Source organism: Nerophis ophidion, linkage group LG10, assembly GCF_033978795.1.
Source record: "Nerophis ophidion isolate RoL-2023_Sa linkage group LG10, RoL_Noph_v1.0, whole genome shotgun sequence".
Classification (NCBI taxonomy): Eukaryota; Metazoa; Chordata; class Actinopteri; order Syngnathiformes; family Syngnathidae; genus Nerophis; species Nerophis ophidion.
Genome location: NC_084620.1, coordinates 25,668,516 through 25,688,248, shown reverse-complemented (window position 1 = coordinate 25,688,248; position 19,733 = coordinate 25,668,516). Strand labels below are relative to the sequence as shown.

At 42.6% G+C, this 19,733-nt stretch overlaps 1 protein-coding gene across 2 annotated transcripts in view; it reads right to left on the bottom strand.

The window, feature by feature from the left end:
• Positions 1-2,877: 2,877 nt before the first annotated feature.
• The window catches only part of gys2 (glycogen synthase 2), a 49,221-nt gene continuing 32,365 nt past the window's right edge, over positions 2,878-19,733 (bottom strand). For both annotated transcript variants that reach the window (XM_061913181.1, XM_061913183.1), the window contains 2 exons: positions 4,692-4,943; positions 2,878-4,483 (listed from right to left, as the gene is read on the bottom strand). In XM_061913181.1, the coding sequence (XP_061769165.1) occupies positions 4,722-4,943 (222 nt within the window). In that variant the 3' untranslated portion in view covers positions 2,878-4,483; positions 4,692-4,721. The remainder of the gene's footprint in view (positions 4,484-4,691; positions 4,944-19,733) is intronic.

The window sequence follows — 19,733 nt, the reverse complement described above, 5'->3', positions numbered from 1 at the left end:
TGGCTGTGACATGGTTGTGCAGGTACTTTGTCTTGTAGATATGAATAGCACTTGCAAAAAAAAGTTGAAGTCGAAAGTTGATGCATTTGTTTTAAATACTGGATTTCCTGGACCTATGCCCAGGTGCATGTCTTTGGAGGTGGAGCCGAATTGCCTGGAGGGAACCCAAGCATTCACGGATAGAACATGCAAACTCCCCGCCTTCCGCCTGAGTGCAGCTAGGATAGGCTTCAGCACCCCCCACCCCTCGTAACCCTGAAAAAGGAAAAGTGGTAAAACATGGATGGATGAATGGATTTTCCAGAATAAAAGCTGCTTTTCCCCCCCAAAGCTTTGAACCCTGCTGCTTCTAAAACAGTGTGGCTCAATCAAGTCATGTCTTGATTTATATTTAGTAGCATTATTTCCTATTTATAAGTTTTTGCTCTGTGGCGTTATGTGCGCTGCCAATCGACACGTTTTTTTCATGTTTTTGCCTATTATATGGAATAAAGGAATCTTACCTGCATGCTGCTCTTGGTGCTTCCTGTCCTTTCTCCGCATCGTAAGAACACCACCATCGCAGCATTGCCTAACAAAGTGTTTTTGACAGATAAGGACAAACATAGAATTTTTGATGAGTTGAAGGCAGAGGCGCTGTTACTGTGGTATTCTTCAGAGGCAAGGAAGATGAGGTGTACCTCGCTCCTGAAGGATTGGAGGCATGGAACTCCCTGATGGCCTAAATCATGGATGCAGAGAGCTGGCACCATCCCCGGGAGAAACAGAGGGAAATGGCCCCGTCGGACCTTGTTTTTATTGATGATGTAGCTGCCCTGCCGTCACGCACTGGACGTCGCCAAAAGCCGGTCCCAGCCTGCTTCCCGCGGGGATCAACTCTTCACCCGACCTAGGCTTGGACCGCTGCTTCTCCATCGATTCTTCAGCCATGTCCAGGTATGATGAACTCCCACATTTCCTCTTTATACTGTAGGCTGCTTGGGATGTTGTAATTTCACAACATACTGTATATATCGTTGGCTTATAGACCGGTGCAGCTAATATATCTAAAAATATTTTTATCTTAAAAAATTTGATGTGTGCTTCTTGAACACTATATTACCGGTATATACTGTACATGTACATTATACAGTCTGGAAAAACGGTAAGTATAACATTAATGTACTTTTTATTGTCATATTTAAGAAATTTAATGAGATTTTCATAGAATTTAAAACATTTTGGGATCTTAAATTATATATTTGGATTTTAGAGTTTTAACACTTAAAAACCCCACATGTACCCTGTCATTCAGACATAAACATGGTTTTCTCAAGCACCAGTTTAATCGCAGGAACTTTACTCAAGAACCAGGAACTTTGGGACTTTGAACATCTTTCTGGGCCAAAATTCAGTCATAAAATGAGAGTAGTACTTTAAAATATCTGGGAACCATTAGGCAGAATTTGCAGCGCTGAACACAATTGAGTATTTGACATCTTTGAGCTTTTTATTTCACTGTCCAGGTTTGAAAAGTATATAGCTCACTATGCTTCAGATGTAACACTTTTACTTTGTGCTACAAAATGGAGTCACTGAAAAAAGGCTGACCACATATGTGCAGGGATACTAAGGTGCAAACTCTGTAATTGTTCTACAGGGAAAATTAATGTTCAATTCAAGATATCATAACGTTTAGGGAGGAATGGATGCTTGGTTGATTATAAGTAAATCCCTTATTATAGTGGAAATTATTTATGAGTGATGTCGACGCAACTGAAATCTAAACCAAAACCAGCCATTAAATTGTGACCTTTAAGGAGAATTGTGAATATGTTGTACAGTTAGTTACACCCCTATTAAACCCCAAACATCTTTATACATCATACTGGGAACCTTAGCCTCAAAATAGTACAGCTTGTAATGACTGTATTTATGTAACATTACAACTTTTTTCCCTCACTGTTAAGACTTGTAATCATACAACTTCATTCCTGCAGTATTGCAACATTGATCTTACAGTAGCTTTATTTATTCTGTGACATCACAACTTTTCTTGTTTACTTAAACTATTGAAAGCTATGAACCTTTTTAAAATAAAAATTCACAGAATGTCTGAGCAAAAAGATTGTGTTTCAGTTTAAATAAATACTTTAGTCACACAGTGGTGCAGCTATAGCAATAGGGTGCCAAACCATATTAGTCAGGTTTCGTGTCGGATTAATTCCACAGACTTTTGGCGCGTGAAAATGCAATAGATCAAATTAAAAGCACACTTACCCGTTGTTCTTTGCACGTACAGAGCTAAGCTTGGGCAATTTCAGCACTACATAAGATTTGAACCCTGTGAGCCCAAACTAGGTATATACATATATATTTTTTATTGGTTTTACAGGATTAGCAGACCTTCCACATTTTCTTTGTGTAGCATGTAGGGATGGGTACCTCTCACATTTGAATTAGGACGGTACCAATTCCCTGTACAAGTTTTCAGTAATTTTGTGTCTTTTCAAATGTGTTAATAAATGTCAATTGTCTAAAAAGAAATAAAACGGGAAAAAAATTTACAAAATAAATTTACAAAATAATTGACCATTTAACACTGATCAAATAATATGCGCTAAACAGTGTGAAAAAAATAAAACAGCGTGTAGTATGATTGGGCATGTTCTATGCAATTTACTCATACTGTCTGTGCAATTGAAAAGTGGTGCAGACCGCCCTACTTAAATAAGGATTTTGCAAGCATACAGGGTTTTTACCATTTTCTGCACATTCCTGTTATCATGCTGCTGTGTGTGATGTGTTGAATGCAAGACACTGCACAATATAGCATAGTAATATATCTCCTGAATAAAAAGAAAATACATAAAAAAATAATGCCAGCAGAAACCAAAGTCCATTGAATGTATTTTAATCAGCCCCATAAGTCATGCAGAACCCCCTATAACAATTTTTAAATGACTGATAGGATGTCCATATCTTCCAGTTTCAAAGAAGAATTAATCATGATGCACACAAAGGCTTAACAAGGAAATGTCTCCCTGTCTTTGGTTGTGTGTTTGTCTCCATCTCAGGGTATGAATTGAATGTCACAGATTAACAATTTCTAGATTCATGGCTAAATCCTCCTAATATCCAGATGATAGGCATGATTTAAAATCTAAAATAACTTTGACGAGCCGAGACGCAATAATGCAGGAGCAGCAAGACATCGAGGCCAGCTCACAATAAAGCAGCAGAGGGTGACTTAGCTGTGTGTCATCAATCCGCCGCTTAAAAATTGTTTGTCTACGTTAGCGCTTAAAATAACAACATTGCTAATATTTGGTTAATATTCAGGTCATGATATGTATATAGAGTATTGTTGGCGGGTTTTGGATAGTTATTTAGAGGTTTTTGTGGGTGCAATAGAGAGCCCCCATTGACTCCATTGTTAGCAGACTTTTTTTGTATTTTGTTTATGAGCCGAACTCGGATAAGCGGAAGAAGATGGGTGGGTGGATGGATGGATGCATGGATGGATGCATGGATGGATGGATGGGTGGATGGACAAGTGGAATATTCAAAATGGCTAAAAGAATTTGTGGTATTTTGTAATAGCCATGTAAAATCGCTAATGCTAATCAGTGGCATGTCTTGGGCAAATCCAATATATATCAAAATCATATTTAAAAGTGAATTGTCAATGTACTTTTGAACTCCTTCTTCTTGGTTTGTTGACAGGGAAAAAGTGTGACATTAACTAAAGACAGTACAGCAGAGTGCTTGACTGCTTGTTTCCCCGCCAAGTGCTAGAGCTAGTGCAAGTCTGCAACCAGATGTACAGTCATGAGCAACTGTGGTAGTGAAATGTAGTACCATTGGATTTTATGTGAATCGGTATGCAGTACTACTGACATATTTCGGTTGATGCCTATAAAAGTACTGAATATGGTACCCACCCCTACTAGCATTTACTGTAGAACCCGTTTAAGTCAGTTCTGTTTAAGTCGACCAACACATTAAGTTTCGGTACACCATGGTCTTTTTATTACTAAAAACTATCGGCTTAGTCAACATCAACATTGAATTTGAGACGCAAAGGAACCATTTCTATGAAAAACATGTTAGTAGTGTAGAAGTGTTGTTAACATCATCATTACTGCTTGCAGGTATTTGCATAACCACATATCCACTTGTGCAAATACCCGCAAGCAATAATGATGATGTTAACGACACTGCTAAAAAAAACATGCACAAACATTTTTCACCAAAGCTAGTCCAAAAGGAAAAAAAAGAAAAATGCGCACTCAATGGCTAGTTTCAGTAGTGCTGATAAAATGATGTGAGTCAGCCAATTCGACAGATGTTGGCTTAAATGGGTTCCACTGTATTTAACATTTGTAGATCTTTTTTTTTTGCACTAATTGTAATATGTATTCCTCATGTAGTCAATTACAACGTTACCTGAGTGTTACATTTCCAAGGAATCAGTTTATGTCAGGTGTGTCCACTGCATAGCCTAGGGGATATGAAACCAATTAGAAAAGTAATCTATATTTTGTTCAGATAGTTTCGCATATATGGACCAACATTAGATTGGATCTTTCATGGACAAAATGTATCAGTGTGATTTCACTGTTACATTTCAGTGCGGCCCTTGTTGAACAAACACCCCTGATATACGTCATCAGTAATATAATTTAAAAAATGGAAAAGTCTCATCTCACCCTATTTCTAGGAATCAGTTAGGCATCATGTCAGTTTCCTGATTCTCCTGGATGCTTCTTTTTGCCCTCTGGTGCAGCACCCAGGACAAAAGGAGCCTTTATGTTCAGCCGGTCCCTTTCGGCCTCGTCATCTTCATCGTAGGGCTCATTGTCGTCATCATCCTCCACATCACTGTGATGGGGCGTGGAGTGAACGGAAGCTGAGGGCGAGGGCGGCACTGAGTAAGGTCTGGGATAGCGGAAACCCTCAGTCTGTGGAGACAAAAGAAAAGAAACTGATAAACTGATGTTTCACAACAAGATGTGAAATAAAGAAAGCAATGAATTCCTTGGCTTTCAAATGTTATGTCAACAAAAGTGGTCAACCATGTACAGTATGTCGATGTCCACTTAATCTTTTTACTTTTCGGTGACATGAAAAACATGGCAGATAGGGACTTTTTGTTTTGTCCTGTCCAGCTACTCAGGCAAATCATAATGTTGATGTAGATGCCCATATTTGCTGTACATATTTACTTTACAAAAGAGAAGTGTGGGATACTTCTCTTGTTGACTTATTTGTCTCTGACCTTATCAAATGGATTTATATTAATGTTTGGCGTAACCGGATTGGAGGAAGATGAGGGGATAGAAAGAGAAAAAAAGGAGGACAGGGGGAAATTGCAGATGGTAACTTAATGAGTTGGTCATCGATGAGGTGTTGACATAAGCTTTACACTGCATTCCAACTTTATTGTCACAGCATTATCGCATTTTTTTATATTACAACTTTGTGTTGTAACATAAATGTACAGTCAACCTTAAATATGCGTATTACTACAGTCCTTAGTGAAAGCAAGTCTTGTGTTGTGCAGTAGTAACATGGTCACTACTGCCTACTTTGTCTTGTTATATTCTTATTTTACTGTTATATTTTGATTCCCATTGTTGCTTTTTATTTTTTATTCTTATTGTAATGTTTCTCTATTTTGTTTCCATTTAGACCCCCATTATTTACTTTTTACTTTAATTTAAATTGATCTCAACTCTGTACACTGCTGCTGGAATTTTAATTTTCCTGAAGGAACTCTCCTGAAGGAATCAATAAAGTACTATTTATCTATCTATCTATCTTTCTATCTATCAGTGTACCGATTGGCATCAATCCAACCCAAAGGAATGGCTTGTCAATCTTTCAAATGCTACACTGTCAATTAAAACCTGACAAATGTGGATCAGACAAAACAAAAACCACCTTGTGCGTCACTCAGAACATAAGAAGCGATCTAACCTGAGATTTAGCAGTGCATTTCTGTCCTCTGTAAAGGACAAAATACATGCTTGACAGCCGTACCAAAATGCAACACACAAGAATAAACTTTGATTGTGTATAATTTGTCTGTCCAAGGAAACACAATACTGCCCAGCATGTCTTATGGGCACACAAGACGTTCATTATTGTGTTTTTAAAGTTAGAAACTGAGGGGTTTTTTCACTAGTTTGAAATGGGTTTTGTAACAGACATCAAAACACAGTAAAGTACATCTGCTGATGCTTCTGGTCACTTCTTCAGTGATTATTTTGCAATCATTGGGTGTATCGTCATCCAGGTGACCCAGCCATGGATGATCAAGCCCCTGCTTGTGAACAGTTGGCTAATTATCTATGACTTCATAAATCTCCCCTCTTGAACCACTGCAAGGTTCTTCCTCTCTCCCTTGATGTCTTAACTGCGGAAGGCTATGGCCAGAGAATGGGCAGCGAAACCTCTGCGACCCACCTGCACTGGAAGGCACCATGCTCTCTTGTACTTTAAGAGTTTAATCTCAAATGCTTCATCCAGGCCGGACGATCGGGATGATAGCAGAAATATGGCTGGGGAACTTCAGCTGCTTCTCAAAGTCCACCAAAAGCTGCCAGTCTCTTGCAGACTGGTGTTGCCTGATCCCAGGCTCCAATGATTATCTCGGTAGGACGTACCTGCCTTGCCCATTTAAGTCAAGCGCTGATGGCTTTAGCGATGGTCTAAAGCAGTGGTCCACAACCACCGGACCGCGGCCCGGTATCGGGCCGCAGCTTCATTGGTACCGGGCCGCAGAAGAATTTTTTATAAATTTTTATTTTTCTTAAATTTTTAATATTTTTCTTTATTTTATTTTATTTTTTTTATTAAATCAACACAAAAAAACACAACAAGATACACTTACAATTAGTGCACCAACCCAAAAAACCTCCCTTTTTCATGAGAAGAACCTTGCTTTTTCATGACAAAGAAAAAAAATGACCCCCCCCCCCCCACGCTGGGCCGCGGGACAAATTATCAAGCGTTGACCGGTCCGCAGCAACAAAAAGGTTGGGGACCACTGGTCTAAAGGGCTTGGTCATGCCCCCACCGGTACTGTCCTCCAAGTAAGGATGTGATCTTGAGTTATTTTGCTTTGAACACACTGGGCATCCTGGTGACTGTGCAATTTGCTGTGCGTGCAAGCTTGGAATCACATCATACACTGCCTGGATCAGGAAAACAGCTTGATTTTCCAATATTCTTTGTGGTAGACATGGGGACTTATTACCAATACTTTTTTCTTTTTTTTTTTAAATGTTGAAGATGGTTGTGTCACGATCGGCTTTTCCGGAGTAGGACACCAACACAGTGAAGAAATAATAAGAATAATAACAAAAACAAACTCAAAAAAGAGTGAGGAAAAAAATACAGAAATCACACACAAAAGGTGGAGAGAGGAAAAAGTTAACACTACACGGCAGCGGCGGGCAAAGAGCCACAGGAACGAGCATGAGTGGAGCCAAAGCAGAGGAGATGAACGCGACTGAAAGGTTTAACCATTAGGAATCAACTGCTGCTGAGACTGGAGAGCTTAAAGGGGAACTGCACTTTTTGGGGAATTTTGTTTTTCGTTCACAATCAATATGAGAGACATAACGATGCATGTTGGGGTTTTTTTGCATTCTAAATATTAAATAAATGCGATCAAAAGTCCGCTTAAAATGGAGCATGTGGGAGCCAATCAATTCTGCCTATGAAGTCCCTAAAATAACATCCAAACACCTCCACTAGGCTTTTATGTAATGTAGTAATGGGCACATTAGTAATAACATTCAATAATTATGCATTTTGATCATTTTAAGTACACGTGGCGCATTAATTTAGAAAACGCATTAAGACTTTTTCTTTTTTGTTTTTCATCACTGATTTTTGCTCACTGCAGACTTTATGAAAGCCAACAAACAAGTCAAAACATCACTCACTGTGTAAGGTCTGCTGTCATTAGGACGCAGACTTCTCAGATGTTTATATATTCCCATTTAAATGAAAAATTAGTCATATACCTCATGGAGATATAGGGTGGGAAGTTGGAGGGGACCAAGGACTTTGTGTCCTTCTCACCAGTTCCAGGTTCTAAATGGCTGTCAAAGTGTCCCAACTTGTCGGGTTATATTCTCTGCCATCTACTTTCTAGGTGGGAGGCATGATTTATGACCTCCAATAAACTTCGAAGGAGCAGGGAACCGAGGAAACAGCAGACCACTCGATGATGTAAACATAGGAAGACACGGTAGTGATCACGGCACCGCTATAAATAGTTTGTCTGCGTTAGCACTAGAACTTGGTTAATATTCAAGTCACGAAATGTAAATGGAGTATTGTTGGCGCTTTTTGGCGTTATCGGATTTTATGGGTGAAATAGAGGACCTCACATTGGCGCCGCTGTAAGCAGACTTTTATTCACGTTTAATATTTAGAATCCTTTTTTATTTTTAAATCCATCCGTCATATGGTAAATGGATTGTACTTGTATAGCGCTTTTCTACCCCTTTTTAAGGAGCCTAAAGCGCTTTGACAGTATTTCCACATTCGGCCATTCACACACATATTCACACACTGATGGCGGGAGCTGGAATGCAAGGCGCTCACCAGAACCCATCAAGAGCAAGGATGAAGTGTCTTGCCCAAGGACACAACGGACGTGACTAGGATGGTAGAAGGTGGGGATTGAACCAATAACCCTCAGATTGCTGGGACCGCTACTCTACCAACTTCGCCACGCCGTCCCGTAATGTCTTTCATAATGATTGTGAACGATAGACGAAAAAAAAGTGCTGTTCCCTTTTAAGTAGTTAGGAGGAAATAAGAATTAGGCTCCAGTCCACGACCCAGAAACCAGGCACAGCAACAAAAAGCAGACAGTCAACAGCAGAGCTGCCAGATCATGACAGGTTGGTGCAATAAATGCATCCAGACACAGAAATTCATGATTGTAACCAGGAAGAAAAAGTATGGTATGAAAAATACGGCGTAACACCAAATCCATGAAAAAAAAAAATTCAAACACCTATTTAAGGCTTTTGTCATGTGCAATGGTAATCGAACTGTAAACATGGAATATCAAAATATAGGCAAGTCAAACTGTACTGGCACAACCTGTCAGTCCGAGTCTGACAATATTCTTGTTTCCTATACCGTATTTTTTGGACTATAAGTCGCAGTTTTTTTCATAGTTTGGCCGGGGGTGCGACTTATATTCAGGAGCGACATATGTGTGAAATTATTAACACATTACCGTAAAATATCAAATAATATTATTTTGCTCATTCACGTAAGAGACTAAACGTATAAGATTTCATCGGATATAGCAATTAGGAGTGACAGATTGTTTGGTAAACGTATAGCATGTTCTATATGTTAGTTATTTGAATGACTCTTACCATAAAATGTTACGTTAACATACCAGGCACCTTCTCAGTTGGTTATTTATGCATCATATAACGTACACTTATTCAGCCTGTTGTTCACTATTCTTTATTAATTTTAAATTGCCTTTCAAATGTCTATTCTTGGTGTTGGGTTTTATCAAATAAATTTCCCGACTTATACTCCAGTGCGACTTATATATGTTTTTTCCTTCTTTATTATGCATTTTCGGCAGTTGCGACTTATACTCCGAAAAATACGGTAGTTTTGTATTCTCTTCCTTTCCTTACTGTTGATGGCTTGCCATCGCCCATACTTTGTTTATTTTCCTGCCTAGCTCCCTGAGTGCTGTTTTCCTCACCTGCCTCTGTTCAGCGATCCGTAGACACACCTGCTTCTGTCATGCCAGCCAGCCCTTTAGTCAAGTTTGGAGGATTGTGACTTTGTCACTTAACTATGTTACTGACGATTGTTAAGTGTTGTTAACTATTGAAAACTATCAATCAATCAATGTTTATTTATATAGCCCTAAATCACAAATGTCTCAAAGGACTGTACAAACTATTGTTTGTTATGCTGCTTATACCTCGGTTGCACTACTTATAGTAACAACAATTAAAGACTCTTACCTATACTGTAATTACTGATTGGCATAGTAATGCCGGGTTTGTCCCTCCGTGGATGCGTCGACAAGGACACAGCAATAGTAAGTTTAAATTATTTATTAAACTTAACAAAAGCAGGCTACGAACAAAAATACTGGAGCTAACAGACAAAATAAACCAAGGGCGCTAGCATAAAAGCTAGGAATAGAAAACATAAAAACTAAAACTGGCACAAAGGCACACAAAAAAGGAAAAACAATTCATCAGCGTGAGAGCTGGAATAAAAAAAAAGGTTTAGCGTGAAAAGCTAGCGAGAATATACTTACATGAAGTCAGTCAATACTGTTGCTAGAAGGCAAATCTATGGACCCAGACTGAACAAAGAAAAGAGGAAAGCTTATATATGGAGAAATCAAGGAGAACCAGGTCTGTGTAGAAAACGAGGAGCAGGTGAAATCAATGTGTAACCATGGCAACGGACTAAACAGGAAGTAAGTGGGTCAGAAGAGAATGAAACAAAGATGGAAAAATAAACACGTGAAGATCTGAGTCACGGATCACAACAGTATTCCCCCCCTCAAAAAAGACAGATTCCAGATGTCTCAAAAAAACAAAAAACAAATAAGAAACAACTTGAACCCCCTCCCCAAAAAACAGAGTCCACAAACGAAGGGAGGGCGGAGGGAGGCTACGGTGGAGGGTCGCCAAGTCGTGTGTCCCCGAATCCACCGAGGATAAGTCATGTGGCGGCGGCGGATGGAACGCCGCTGCCGAAAAAGTCTTGGCGGGCGACCTCGAAAAACACACATCAGTGGCTGCCTTGCAGGATGACGCTTCAGCACCATTGTCATAGCAGGCTTGGACGTAGCAGACGGGGGTGCGGGTGCTGCAGCCGAAGAATGTGGCGTTGTGGAGGCAGGCGTAGTCGTCGCCGTGGAGGCAGGCGTAGTCGGCGCCGTCGTGGAGGCCGGCGTAGTCGTCGCCGTCGTGGAGGCCGCAGGAGCCAGCGGCGGCTTGGAAGCCGCAGTAGTCGTCGGCGGTGTGAAAACCGCTGTCGTCATGGCCGTGGAAGAAGGCATAGTAGTTGGCGTGGAAGTCATAGGCGGCGTGGAAGCAGCAGTCGTCGACGCAGGTGTTGGAGTGGGTTCCAACTTAGGAGCCGGTGTGGGCTCCAGCTTTGGAGCTGGTGCTGGTGTGGGCTCCAGCTCTGGAGCTGGTGCTGGAGTGGGCTCCAGCTCTGGAGCTGGTGCTGGAGTGGGTTCCAGCTTTAGGGCAGGTGCTGGAGTGGGTTCCAGCTTTGGCGCAGGTGCTGGAGTATGTTCCAGCTTTGGCGCAGGTGCTGGAGTGGGTTCCAGCTTTGGCGCAGGTGCTGGAGTGGGCTCCAGCCTAGGAGCAGGTGCTGGTGCGAGGACCAGGCAAGAGTCTAATGCTGGCGTGAGAACCAGACAAGGATTCGGTGCTGGTGTGTGAACAAGGCGAGAGACAGAAGCTGGTGTGTGAAGCAGGTTGGAGATGGATGCTGGTAATATTTGTGGCTTAGCAGGTTGCAACGGTGCTACCTCCATAGTACAGCTGCCAACCTGAGCCCCCCCTTCAAACAGCGGATACCAGACGCATTCCTGAATGTGTGAAGAGGTCTTTAAGGGTGGGCGGCGGGAGGTTAGGAGGAGGGCAGACTCCTCCCCACTAGAATCACCAGAAGAACCCTTAGAAAAAGGAGAAAAACCCAAAGATTTGGGCTGGGCTTGAGGACTTAGTGAATCAATATTGTCCAGAAAATTAAAGTCAATATCTTTGGAAAAAGAATGGGAATTATAGTCCCCAAAAAATTTTCGGTGACGTCACCGGAAGGCGTTACCGACATGACTTCACCGCTTCCGTCTGTGAGGGAGAAATGGCGGTCGGAAGAATGTTTGGACACATAACAAAAATAATTACCAGGCTTGTGAGGAGAATTGTAACGCAGGTGTCAAATACAATTGCGGAGACTATTATGCTCTTGTCTTGCTATTACTCTTTGTGCACTTCCTAGTCACGTGACCGCCACAGTCCAATCATTTGTAGGCATACCGGTAGCCGAAAGTGACTGGTATGCCCTTGCTGTAGTTACGCTTTGGCAACTCGGCGCACTCCTCCCGTGTCACGTGACCGCCGCGGTCCAATTGGTGGTGCTTATAAGCCGGTAGCAGGAAGTAGCCAGGACACAGGACATGAGATCAATTGCATTTCTGCTCGAGGTAGGCTTTAAACCTTGTCACCTGAAATATTGTGCTGACGTTTTTTTAAACTACATGCCTATTTTGTAACTTTATAGAGCCGACTTCCAGCGCAAGATTCTTTGTCATTAAGCTGTGTTTGACTGTAGAAGCTCAATTGGCCAGGCTTCTCTTTTTGATGGCGAGCTAAGGAAAATAATCACCTAGTCCAAGGATCCAGTTTGGAAGATTCCAGCGAGGAACCTCACCACCTGCTCTGTCTGGGCTGGTAGGAGGCTCTCGAGCCGACCCTTTACAAATGTCACTTTACCTGCAGCACATGGACTGTACTGCCATCCTTTTTTCCCCAAGAATAACTATCTAAACTGAGATTTAAACAAGATCCAGAGACACTGAATAGTTAAATGGAATTGTGTATATGTATATAGTACTTGTGTTTTTCTCTTTAAATTACTTTCATATTGAATGGCCATTCAACTCATTGTGTGTGTATATATCTGCTGTCCGTCACTAACTCTTTAATACACGGTGTCAACCAAACTACAATTCAAGCTTTACCTCTCTCTACGAGTTGAAACTAGTCTTCTGTTCCTAGCCCATAACACCCCGTATATATATTTATTGCATTGCTTTGTAGCACGTATAGGTTACAAAATTAGTGGCGAGCTAGCCAGGAGAGAGAGCGCAGCTTAAATGGTTTGTTTTGTGTTTTTGGACAGAATATAACTTTACAATGGACGTAATTGAGAAACATGGCATAAATATACATAATGCAGTGTTGATTGAGTGTGATACAAAGGCTGAAGAAAATGAAGAGGTAATGAACTTTTTGTCTAAATACGGTTCGATTGGTCAGTGTGAGATTATTGATGATTGGGAATCAGATTTTAGGCATAAGTGGGTTATTGAGTATAATTCTGCTGATGCTATTAACGCACTGCGTCACATTTTGCCTTACACTTTTGTGAGTCAAAATGGTATAATTTCCAAAATATCCGAGCTGTCTGCTGTTTGCGCTACTCGCATAGAGAAACAAAAACAAACTCATATTTATCTGATTTAAAAGAGTTGGCTAAACTAACTGGTAAGTTGGTCACTCTGTTACGCAGCTTGGTCCAGTCCAAACTAAAACTCTGCCAACTTCTGCTGCTCAAGCAACACAGTCAACTGCCACTACTGAGAGTCAGGAATTGCTCTCCGATCGCATTGAACATAAAACCCATTCCCAAATCAGAACCTCTTTCCCACATATTGCTGCACCTACCCTGAACCCACCAGAAGTCCAACGATATGTGGTTGAGCACATCGTTAAAAATGAGGACAGTGCGATGCTTCATCTCTCCAGCCAGCGTCTCAGAGTTTTTTCTGGGAGGTTGCCCCGGCCTCCAAATGAAACAGATTATGAAACATGGCGTGTTACTGTGGATTTACTGGTAAATGATTCCTCTATTTCTGATTTGCAGCGATCACGCAACATTTTTGAAAGTCTTCTGCCTCCCGCAGCCGACATGGTCAAGCACTTGAAGCCTGAAACACAGCCTGAAGTCTATCTCCATATTCTGGATTCAGCGTACGGCACTGTGCAAGACGGAGATGAGCTTTATGCTAAATTCATGGACACGTTTCAAGACTCAAATGAAATGGCATCATCCTACCTTCAGCGGCTGCAAGTTGCTCTCAATTTAGCGGTCAAGAGAGGGGGAGTTCCACACGAGGAGACAAAGAAACACTTACTCAACCAGTTTTGTAGAGGCTGTTGGGACAATGTCGTAATCTCCGAGCTCCAACTCAGGCAACGTAAGCATAATCCGCCATCCTTTGCTGAACTATTGCTGCTATTGCGCACAGAGGAGGACCGAAAAGCAGCCAAGACCCTTCGCATGAAGCAGCATCTCGGGCCATCCAAAACAAGAGCCACAACTCAAGCACAATACGCTTATGCTGGTGGTGAAGATCATCGAAGTACAACATTGGAAAAACTTACAAAACAACTGGCAGATATACAGAGACAATTGACAGCTTTGCCCAATCTGGAAAAAAACAAGCCTCACCAGCTAAGACACCAACTGGTGCTGGTTCCCCACATGCCAAATCTCCTACTCGACACTCCAGTTCTGCACCGTCTGGACCAAGACCCGGATATTGCTACCAATGCGGTGAAGAAGGGCATATTAAAGCAACATGTGACAGTCCTCCAAATCCTGCTCTGGTGTCATTCAAGAAAAGACAACATGCAGAGAAGCTACAGAGATGGAAGAAGTCAAGCACAGGTAATTATTTAAACTGACCCCAGTTCCTGTTACGGGACGAATTGGAACTGCTTTGGATCAAAAATGTCCCAAAAATCCGACAGCTGTTACCTGCACTAAACTTACTCCTTCTCCAATCACAAAAACATGTCTACCGAAAGGGTTGATTGGATCTAAGTGTACAAGTGAAGTCCGCATCGCTGGTCAAGTCTGCTCCTGCTTACTCGATACTCGGTCCCAAGTTACAACTGTTCCTGTTGCAGTTTTTAATAAATATATTTCTCAAGAACCCTTGAAGTCTCTCTCCGACCTTCTGCAAGTTGAAGGGGCAGCCGGCCAAACTGTACCCTACCTGGGCTACATTGAAATGATTGTTATATTCCCTAAAGATTTTGTTGGTGAAGACACTGAAGTAGCAACACTCGCACTCGTGGTTCCCGATTCCCGCCCAGAGTTTCAATCATAAGTACTGATTGGTATGAATACCCTTGAGCCATTGTACGACCAGTATGTGGAGAGAAATCAAGGCACTTTCCAGCCAAAGACACACGGATACAGAGCTGTCCTGCAACTGCTCCAACTGCGGCGCCAACAAACACAGTTGGGCAGCGAAAGTTTTGTGAAGCTATCAAGTGAAGGATCAGTTACAATTCCCCCTGGCCACACGGTTGTGGTTGAAGGCTCCATATATGGAAAAACTCCACTTGCAGGCTGTTCTGTACTCATAGAGCATCCCTCATCTCCAGTGGCTGGTGGACTCTGTGTGACAAGTTGTCTCATTACTATTGCAAAGAATACCTCCAATATAGTTCCTGTCATTCTCAAAAATGAGTCGGAGCAAGAAGTGTCAATACCATCTCTGAGCACTATTGCCAATCTTATCACGGCACCTCAAATCTTGTCACATCAAATTTCTCTTTCATCCGAACTCATTGAAAGTCCTTCGCACAATCTACATTTTGATTTTGGTGACTCAATCATCCAAAAGGAATGGAAAGACAGGATTATGACCAAACTGAAAGGAATACCGGAGGTCTTCTCTTGTCACGATCTGGATTTTGGCAAAACTGGACAAGTCAAACACCACATCAAACTGAATGATGAAACCCCATTCAAGCAGCGTCCAAGGCCAATACATCCACAGGATATAGAGGCAGTTCAACGACATCTGCAAGATCTCCTCAAAGCGGGAGTAATCAGAGTCCGATTCTCCCTTTGCCTCACCTATTGTAGTCGTGCGCAAGAAAAATGGTGATGTCCGTCTGTGTATTGACTACAGAAAGCTAAACCTCCAAACCATTAAAGACGCTTATGCCCTCCCCAACCTGGAGGAATCATTTTCAGCATTGACTGGTTCAAGATGGTTTAGTGTATTAGATCTCAAGTCTGGTTATTACCAGATTGAGATGAATGAAGCGGATAAAGCAAAAACGGCCTTTGTTACTCCGTTAGGATTCTGGGAGTTTAATCGCATGCCACAAGGCGTTACCAATGCTCCCTCAACTTTTCAGCGCCTAATGGAAAAGTGCATGACAGATCTCCACTTGAAGGAAGTTCTTGTGTTCCTCGACGATTTGATTGTCTTTTCACAAACCTTGGAGGAGCATGAAGAGCGCCTGCTAAGAGTCCTCAACAGATTGAAGGAATATGGCCTCAAGTTATCTCTAGAGAAGTGCAAGTTTTTCCAAACCTCTGTACGGTACCTGGGTCATGTGGTGTCTGAGGAGGGAGTGAAGACTGATCCAGAGAAGATTTCTGCCTTAAAGACCTGGCCAATTCCACGCACCCTGAAAGAGCTAAAATCATTTTTAGGATTCGCCGGTTACTACCGAAGGTTCATCCGAGGATATTCTGTGATAGCCAAACCACTGAATGACTTGACAAAGGGCTATACACCACCCTGTAGATCTGGACAGAGAGGATCCAATTCCAAGTCACATTACTCGACACATACACCTTTTGGAGGAAGGTGGTCATCAGAATGTCAGAGTGCCTTTGAAAATCTGATTGAGCACCTAACTACTGCACCCGTTCTGGGGTTTGCAGACCCGAAGAAGCCATACATCTTGCATACAGATGCTAGTGCCGTAGGTCTCGGTGCAGCTCTCTATCAAGAGCAAGATGGTCACTTGAGAGCCATCGCGTATGCTAGTCGTGGTTTATCCACCAGCGAATCACGATATCCTGCTCATAAATTGGAATTTCTAGCATTGAAATGGAGCATTACTGCAAAATTTCATGATTATCTGTATGGTGCTAACTTTGTTGTGATTACAGACAACAACCCATTAACATACATCCTGACATCTCCCAAACTTGATGCTGCTAGTCACCGTTGGCTTGCAGCACTTTCAACATACAACTTCACACTTCAGTATCGGACTGGCAAGCAAAACCTTGACGCTGATGCGCTGTCACGCCGTCCCCAAGATTCATCCCTTGATACTTCCTCTGATCTAGATCTCATCCGTCAGTTCACCGATGGGCACAGCAGTGAGCCCGGATATGAAATTTCCCCAGAAGTCCTTGCGGCCATTTGCCAAAGTCGTCTTGTGAAAAACTGGAGTTCAACCAGTTCCACTGATTACCCTCTCATCACACTGGTTGAGTCCATGACCACCTCTGTCAAAGCCATCCCTGTGAGTTATCTGGACGAAAATCAGCATGGGTTGCTAGTCGTTCCAGCCTTGTCTATTGAGGAAATCAGGGAGAAACAGAGATCTGATCAATCCATCCGAGAGGTCATTCACCAGTTGGAAACGGGAGAGCATGTATCTCCAACAGTGAGACACGAGCTTCCTGAATTGGCATTGCTTCTTCGAGAATTGAACCGCCTGGAATTGGTGGATGGTGTCCTCTACAGAAGAAGGAAAGAGAGAGATGAAGAACTTTTCCAGCTCGTTTTACCTTACGGATTGAGGGCCTTGGTTCTGAAAAGTCTTCACAATGACATGGGACACTTAGGTGTTGAGCGAACACTAGACCTGGTACGTTCTAGATTTTTTTGGCCACGTATGTCAACAGATGTTGAAACCAAAATCAGGACTTGTGACCGGTGTGTCCGACGAAAATCCCCACCAGAGAGAGCCGCACCCTTGGTCAATATTACCACCACTCGGCCACTTGAGTTGGTGTGTATGGATTTTTTATCTTTAGAACCTGACCAGAGTAACACCAAAGACATACTAGTTCTTACGGATCACTTTACCAAGTTTGCTGTGGCTTTACCTACCCCTAATCAGAAAGCACATACCGTTGCACGTTACTTATGGGAACACTTCATAGTTTACTATGGCATACCTGAGAAACTGCATACTGATCAAGGACCAGACTTTGAGTTTAAGCTCATAAAAGAACTCTGTGAGATTGTTGGTATTGTTAAGACAAGAACTACTCCATATCATCCACGAGGGAACCCTGTAGAGCGCTTTAACCGAACTCTATTAAGTATGCTCGGAACCTTGGAGCCCAAGCAGAAGAAGCGATGGAAAGAATACGTGAAACCACTCTGCCATGCGTACAATTGTACCAAGAATGATGCAACTGGATTCACGCCCTATAAATTAATGTTTGGTCGCTCACCCCGCCTTCCAGTTGATCTTGCTTTCAGGCTTCCAGTCCGAGGAAAGCAGTCAAAATCACATTCCCAGTATGTTGAGCATTTATGTTCACGGCTCGAGCAAAGTTTCAAGCTTGCTGCTAGATACGCGGAGAAATCTGCCGAACACAATAAAAGAAGATTTGATAAACGAGTTAACCCATCTAGTTTAGACGTTGGTGATCGTGTTTTAGTTCGCAATGTGAAACTGCGAGGAAAGCACAAACTTGAGGATAAGTGGGAGCGTGAGGTATATGTCGTTCTCAGCCGTGCTGGTGACCTTCCAGTATGTACAGTGAGACTAGAAAGGGATGACAACGCTCCAAGTCGAACTCTTCACCGTGATCTTCTACTGCCCTGTGAGTATCTTCCGAGTGATACTTGCCAAAAGTCTCCTGAGGCAACGCCTCCTCGCAGGCCAGTGACCAGAAGCCAGCAGCAAGAGACACCGCTTGGTGAGAATCATGACAATTGTGAAGATGAGGATGATTGCCAATTACCTCTATTTGCAAGCCTTTCACCTGAAACCTTAACTGTTGAAGAAAGCATCCTACCATCGCTTGACAATGCTCCAAAGTGTATACTTACGGAACCGGTGAAACCCTACTTGCCTGATCCAGGGAAGTCCTCTGCTGATCCAGCCACATCGCCGCCTCCATCTGTGAGAGAAGATCATGCACACTTACCTGCATCCAATGAGCCTGTTCTCTTTTCAGCTAAAGAACCTGAAATTGGAGAGCAAGATAAAATGGATGGAGAAACTGAGAAGAGTGGCCAAGCAGAGACATCCCCAGAGTCTAGCGACCCTACCCTTACCCAGTCGGTTGTGTTTGACTCTGAAGTTCTCGATGCGCCTGATGCTATTCATCGTTCCTCAAGACAGCGACAACCACCTAAGCGATTTGGTTATTCCAAGTTGGGTAATCCTTTTATTTCAGTTGTTCGGACGCTTTTCCATAGTCTAGCAGATGCCTATGGTGAGATACTTAGTAGCCCCCCTGCAGGTAATTCTAGCTTTGAACTACCCGTTCACATTATATAGTGTGCACACGGAGGTGCACCATCTTAAGGGGGGAGGGTGTAAAGCAGGTGTCAAATACAATTGCGGAGACTATTATGCTCTTGTCTTGCTATTACTCTTTGTGCACTTCCTAGTCACGTGACCGCCACAGTCCAATCCTTTGTAAGCATACCGGTAGCCGAAAGTGACTGGTATGCCCTTGCTGTAGTTACTCTTTGGCAACTCGGCGCACTCCTCCCGTGTCACGTGACCGCCGCGGTCCAATTGGTGGTGCTTCTAAGCCGGTAGCAGGAAGTAGCCAGGACACAGGACATGAGATCGATTGCATTTCTGATCGAGGTAGGCTTTAAACCTTGTTGTCACCTGAAATATTGTGCTGACGTTTTTTAAACTACATGCCTATTTTGTAACTTTATAGAGCCGACTTCCAGCGCAAGATTCTTTGTCATTAAGCTGTGTTTGACTGTAGAAGCTCAATTGGCCAGGCTTCTCTTTTTGATGGCGAGCTAAGGAAAATAATCACCTAGTCCAAGGATCCAGTTTGGAAGATTCCAGCGAGGAACCTCACCACCTGCTCTGTCTGGGCTGGTAGGAGGCTCTCGAGCCGACCCTTTACAAATGTCATTTACCTGCAGCACATGGACTGTACTGCCATCCTTTTTT